General features: G+C 34.5%; 1 protein-coding gene across 2 annotated transcripts in view; it reads right to left on the bottom strand.

The window, feature by feature from the left end:
* The window catches only part of LOC110020734 (cleavage and polyadenylation specificity factor subunit 2), a 61,319-nt gene that overhangs the window by 39,195 nt on the left and 15,512 nt on the right, over positions 1-6,612 (bottom strand). For both annotated transcript variants that reach the window (XM_020718929.1, XM_020718930.1), the window contains exons 3-10: positions 6,051-6,147; positions 5,800-5,926; positions 5,602-5,717; positions 4,914-5,008; positions 4,674-4,825; positions 4,426-4,483; positions 4,249-4,356; positions 3,733-3,979 (exon numbers count right to left, since the gene is read on the bottom strand). In XM_020718929.1, the coding sequence (XP_020574588.1) occupies positions 3,733-3,979; positions 4,249-4,356; positions 4,426-4,483; positions 4,674-4,825; positions 4,914-5,008; positions 5,602-5,717; positions 5,800-5,926; positions 6,051-6,147 (1,000 nt within the window). The remainder of the gene's footprint in view (positions 1-3,732; positions 3,980-4,248; positions 4,357-4,425; positions 4,484-4,673; positions 4,826-4,913; positions 5,009-5,601; positions 5,718-5,799; positions 5,927-6,050; positions 6,148-6,612) is intronic.

Here is a 6,612-nt window from a genome sequence, read left to right as displayed (position 1 = left end):
CATATATATATGTATGTATGTATGTACATACATACATATATATATGTATGTATGTACCTACATGCATACATACATATATATATGTATGTATGTACCTACATGCATACATACATATATATATGTTTATATATACATACACACATATATATATGTATGTATGTATCTATATATATATAAGCCCATACTGGATTTTATAGAAAAAGAAAAGGGAGGACAACACAGCGTGCTAGGAAAAATCTAAAAAGTAGGATCCTTCCCCCGTTAAACAACGCGCTCAAAAGCTCCAAAAGATAGTTACATGTATACCCAAAAAACAGATTAAAGAAAGAAACTGTAGTAAAATAAGAAGAAAAGTAAGTAAAAGAACAGAAATGCGGTATAACAAAATTTAAAATAATCATCTGAAGAGGCTATTCCTCAGCAGGAGTAGCCAAACTGCAAAGATATGAGGATTAATAGAGCAAAAGATCCTCCCCCAAAACCAGAAACCAAAGTCCTTTAGGGATGAAAGGAGACCGTAAGCCATATCATGGTGTTAAACATCTGACATAAAGAAGATTCAAAGAGTTTCCCCTTACAAGTATATTAAGCTCATTGGGAGGCACCAAACCAGTAGAGACACCTAAAAAATCACGTTTAGCAAACCAATCCAGGTGTATTTCCCTCCCTGTATATAAAATTTCATATGACCTTAAAGTCATGAGAAGCTATAAATTGTCAAATCTTATTAAAACAAATAATTAAATTTCAATGAGGCTCTTGTTTTCTAGTAATGAAATCCAGAAAAACAGAAGAATCCGACTCAATAAAAATTGTATGCTAACAAAAAGTAACAACAACATTTAGAGCCAGAAATATTGCCCAACCCTTCGCTTCAGTAGGAGTTAAAGCTCAGACGGTAGAAGAAAAATAGAAGAGACACTTGCCGAAATGATTTCTGAAAATAGCCCCAACACCGGCCGTGTAATTTTTCCAACTTCCATCAACATTAATTTTGATCCAGCCAGGGGGAGGGAGCTGTCAATATATTAAAGATGGCCTCCTGCCCTCCTTAGGCAAAGATCTTGGCAGTAATCATATATATTTAGAAGCCTTTGCATGTTAGGCAAGAAGGTAAGAAATAGTGCAAAAAGGGGAAGAGGAAGAGAGCTCATGTTTCACATTGTTTCTAGCACACCAAATAAAGCACAAAGTTAAATAAGAAATGAGATGCATTGTTGTGTCCGATGAACCACAAGATTGTCAAGCAAGTAAGCAATTTTCCATATTATGCCAAGTAAAATTTTTCAAACCAAAAATCCTTCCCAAACTATGTCATATCTCCCTAGCAAAGGGACAAAAGAAATATAAATGTGAAGCACTTTCTTGGGAGCATTTACACAAACAACATTGTAAGGCCAACCTTAGGCCTTTGACTTTTAAGATGTCATCAAAAGACAACAGTTGTAAAAAATTCCTCCATAAGAAAACAGAAATAGATGGGAGAGATTTTTATGCCAGATTTCAGGACCCCATTTCCATTTATCAAAATGATGCAACTTATCGTAAATTATTTTAGAGATGGAGACTTTTTGGCTTAATTTCCAACGAGGCTTGTCTTTAGCATTATTGCATATAGGAATCATAGAGATTTGTGGGGATGTGTTACCTACCAATTCACGTAAAAGTGGCAAATTCCATTGCCCTTCAACAACATCAGAAACTGATATATGAGGATGAAAAGAGGTAAGAGGAGAATTACCCAAGAAATCAACCCCCCAATTATCATGCCAAAAGAAAATATTGTCATCGCCAGTTTCCCAAAAAATGAAATTATTAACCTCACTTATTCCCTTAAAATCGTCTTCCAGATTTTAGAATCACCAGTTTTCCATTGAACAGTAGAAGGAAGGTTAGTTAGTCAATGTTTATGTCATAAAAATTGAGCCTAAAGAGAACTTCCTTCATGAAATTTAAACTAGAGTTTGAATTTATTTATACAGCAAAGTGATTAAGACTTTTGAAATTGAGTCCACCAGAAGCTTTAGGTTTACAAACCATATGCCAACTAGCCCAGATTTTCCTGGAGGTAGTACCCGCCCATAAGAACTTATTAAAAATCCTTTCCAAAGTAATTTGTGTATTTTTCTTCAAATTCGGCACCTGTAAAGCATAAAGAGGAATGTTATGTAAAACACTATAAATGAGAGTAAGTCTTCCCCCATTAGAAAAAAAAATATTCCTCTAGTCCCGAATTCTAGTTTTTATTTTTTCAACAACAGCATCCATTTGAATTTGTCTCCTTCTACCTCTTTGAGTATTAACTCCCAAGTAAGTGATAGGAAGGGAAGATGAAATAAAGTCTGTGAAATTGAAGGACCAACTGATAATGTTTTGCTTTAGTGCTTTCCCAAAGCAGAGATGACATTTGGTTTTGTTGAAAATGAGGCCAGAAGTATTTTGGAAAAGAGACAATGTATCCATCAATTTTCTAATGGAGTTCTTGTTTGCATTATTGAAGAGGATAGCATCATCAACATAAGATAAATAGCTCACTCTAACCTTAGATTTGTGAGATAATCAAAAGCAATATATATATTTGCGTGTGTTTTTTTTGGGTGTGTTTGTCAAGGTAAAGGGTATAAGATAAAATTACTAAAATGATCACCCTCAATCCATCATCTATCTAAGAGTGAGGCTTCCCACCCACTATCTCTATGAGAGTAGTTTCAGACGACTCACTCACTCCCAGCCTCTATCTCTCTCTATGGGTAGCATCTCTGTCCTTCCTTCCATTAGATTGTCCTGCTATCCAACTCTAACGGTGAGGCTTCCCTCCATCTATCGTCTATCAGTTTCATTTTCTATTTACTTTTTCAGGTGATGGAATTTACAAGTGACTCGTTGCTCCCTCACCCTATTTATCTATCTCTATGGGTGGTGCCCCCTACCTTCCTTCTATATATAGCTATCTGTGAGAGTGAGGGGATTTGTAGGAAACTCCATCCATCAATCCATCCATACAACCATTCATCTACCTACCTATCAACATCTACGGACACGGCCTTCTTCCTCCCTCCATCTATCTATCAGCATCTACCATTTATCTGATGAGCAAGGGGATTTGCAGAAGTCTCTATCTCTCCATTCAATAGAATCTTATGCTTAATTTTTCTCAAAAAACAGTTAATCAGAATTGGTGCACCATATGCATTTGTTAAGCATACAAGCAGTACTTGCCAGTAGACATACAGTATAGATGAATATGATATTACAAAAGAACTTCAGCCACTTTTTTGGCTAATGGAAACCAAGTATAAGAGTTTATACAATCAGGCATAAATGATTGAATGTTTTTTGAAATAACCATTTTTTTACTACATGCATGTACGTTGAGCAGTAAGTCGAGATCTTTAGCATAATTAAAACACTTTTTATGTTCAGTGTCTCCACATAAATCACTCCAAGAAGGCATTATATTATCATAAGAAATTCAGCAATTTCATTGATAAGAAATTTATTTTTGACATGTATCCTAGGACAACAGTGATTTCTAAGAAGATTAGAATTTCACATGGAAAAAGAAAAGAAATTAAACTTCAGAGAGTAGAACTATATTTAGAATTTCACGTGTAAAAAGATAAGAAATTAAACTTCAGAGAGTAGAACTATAGTTACCAGCATATCACGTTTCCAAAAGAATGAAACAGACATGGGTAAAAACCAATAATACTCAAGAATCAATCAGCGTACCATCTGAAGAAATGTGAGAGGAAGAAGCATCAATAACCATTGTATCCCCAGCTTTAGCATCAGATCCCTGGGATGCCCTTAATTCCTTGTTGACATTAGATTTCAGAGCAGCTTCCTTTTTAATTCTTTCTTGCTCTTCTTCATATGCTTTCAATTCATCTCCAATTAAAGGAATCCTCTTACTCATGGTGACTTTCACTGCTTTTGGAGGTGGATCAACTTGAAGCATTCGAGCTAGAGTTCCAAACTATGAAAAAACTATGAAATCATAAATGTGGAAGGAGGTTTGTTGGGAGGAGTTTGTTGGGTAGCATATCAAAGAAATATCAGTAGAGCAAGTGAAGCTAAATGTCAGGTAGGAAATCATGATGAATTAGCAACCTTTCATAGCATATCAAAGAAATATAGATTCACACCAAATTTGAGAACTGGTATTTAATGCTTAGTCACTAAAAGAAGACTTGAACTTTAAACACAAAAACAATAAGATTAATAAGTTATCAAGAAATCTTTTACCTGGCCTCTTTCCGTAAAAAGGATAGTATGTCTGGCCTCTGTGGCCCAATCAACAAATATATCATGGGAGAACCCAACCTCCAAACTAGGCATGGATGCCAGAACAACCTATGTACCTTACATCAGCTTTCTTCTAAGGAATTCATGACAGATAAAGAAAAATAAATAAATACTCACCTTTGGAATATCTGGTATGTTTTCAAGCTCGCTTTTGTTAATTATAATGTTTATATGCCTGCAATCAGAATAATGAAAAAGATGTCATCGGTTAAGCTCACATACAAAATCATTTGAACGGCTAATATGAGATTTTGTGAGCACAACAAATGAGTTTACCAGTAATTAGCCATCTTTTGTTTGTTCACAAGCACAAGAAGAATCAAAGACAAAAAAAGTGGGACAACAACAATGGATGATGAACTTACTTCAGTAGAAAAGCATTGTCTCGTGTATGCTCAAAGGATTTTGCTATAGAATCACTCATCCACTCTAGGAAACTCTTGACATAATCAATGGAACTTGTAGCAACATTTGTTAGAAAAAAAATGGGGAAAGATAGATGTTGCTGACTCCAGTACTGCAATGCAATATAATGGTTAACTCATATACTCCTTAACTTTGAGGCAATGAGATGCATGATACAATTCGCTAGGAAAATGTAAGACCTGTTCAAGTATCAAAAGAAGCTCTAAAACTCTTCCAGCCGTATCAACAGGAAGCAATATATTTCCATTTGCTCGAAGAACCTTTAGTATTGCCTCTGGGAGAAGATATATAAAAGAAACTAAATGAATAAAGATTAAAAAACGGAGCGATCAATTATGCAACTATATCAATCATGCACCCCAAAAATTCCTGGGCAATATGGCTGCCATAGCAAAAAGGGATAATGATGAACAGTGAAAAAATTCATGAAAAAATCACTTGTAGATAAAACTTCCAAAGACCATTACACTAAGGAAAGGAGTTAAATCTTCTTCTATTAGCTCTGGATTCATGCAAGCCAAAGCATAAAGATTACAAGTTGCCAGGTTAACAGAAGGGGTTAAAGCCAAATTGCTTCTTCAGTATAAATTGACAGCCAAAATCCCAGAAATTTGCAAGTAAAAAAGAGAACTTTAGAAAGGCGTTTCAATGAAAGGCTCTAGGCAGTAATACTGCCATGCTTCAAGTTGAAAGAAAAAAATCAATGAAAGAATTGGCGCAGCATGTGTAACCAAAGAACACCACTAAACAGGCCTACTGTAGCTGAAAGGGAAAAATTGAAGCCAGGATTAACAAGCAAAATTCCAATTCGAAAAAATTATGGAACATGGAAACAATAATTGCAAAATCAATGTTGTAGATAAATACCAAGGAATTCCTGATCCCTTTGACGCTTGTATAGTTGATTATTCAATGCATTGTATGCATCCGTAATGAGAACAGCTGGGCGTACAAAAGATTCTAGAACAGTTCCATTTAAGTGCCTGCAAAACCATTCCACATACCTAGCCTCATCATTCTCAAACAACCAAAAATTAAATAATATTAGTGTAGGGGGCATATAACCGTTCTTTGCGATGATTAAAGTCAACAGCATATACAACATCCTCTCCATCTTTTGTTATCTTCCAAACAGTACCCCCAAGAAGATGGCCAGCCACATGTGGAGCTATCACTATCCCTTCTCCTTTATCTAATGCATATTAATGACAACATACACATTTATTAGATTAGTCATCAAAATCATCATCATTAGCAGATCCCAGTCAGTAGGAGTAGGTTTTTGGGCTCAAAAAAAAAAATAGTAATAAACAAACCAGAAAGATGATAATTCTGGGAGTATGTCAATCTGATAACATTCTGGAAAGCAGCATCAATATCATCAAGAGTGAACAAGTCAAAATCTGAAACTTGCTGCACAGAATAGTACAGAAGTGTATAAGATTTTAAGGAAGAAAAATAATCAATGTACCGCAATTGTCTCATTGATAAGTACAAAACTTTCATGAGCTTGAAGGCAAATATGAATAAAGTCGGTCTAAGGAGAGGAAAACGAAAGACAATATAGTCAGTAAAAAATACTCACAATCACATTGCACTCATAGCTCCAAAAACTTACAAGTACCCAAATATATGTTTATTAACTTGAGGTAGTTGTTTGCCTAAAATTTTTTTTAAGGGAAAAATTGTTATAGTTTGCAAACTCATAAACATTTTTAAAATACTTTCAAGAAAATAGAAGCCTCATAATTTTTAATATTAAATGAGAAAAAAAGGGGAAGTATAAATTTATTTTTTTAGACATGCTTGAGTCCTGGTAATCTTACAAAAAAATTAATTAAAATTTTATGCTCATAAATTTTAAAAATGTATATATAT

This window comes from Phalaenopsis equestris, unplaced genomic scaffold (genome assembly GCF_001263595.1).
Source record: "Phalaenopsis equestris unplaced genomic scaffold, ASM126359v1 Scaffold000107, whole genome shotgun sequence".
Classification (NCBI taxonomy): domain Eukaryota; kingdom Viridiplantae; phylum Streptophyta; class Magnoliopsida; order Asparagales; family Orchidaceae; genus Phalaenopsis; species Phalaenopsis equestris.
Note: the sequence above shows the minus strand (reverse complement) of the source record. Positions and strands in the feature narration are given on the sequence as shown.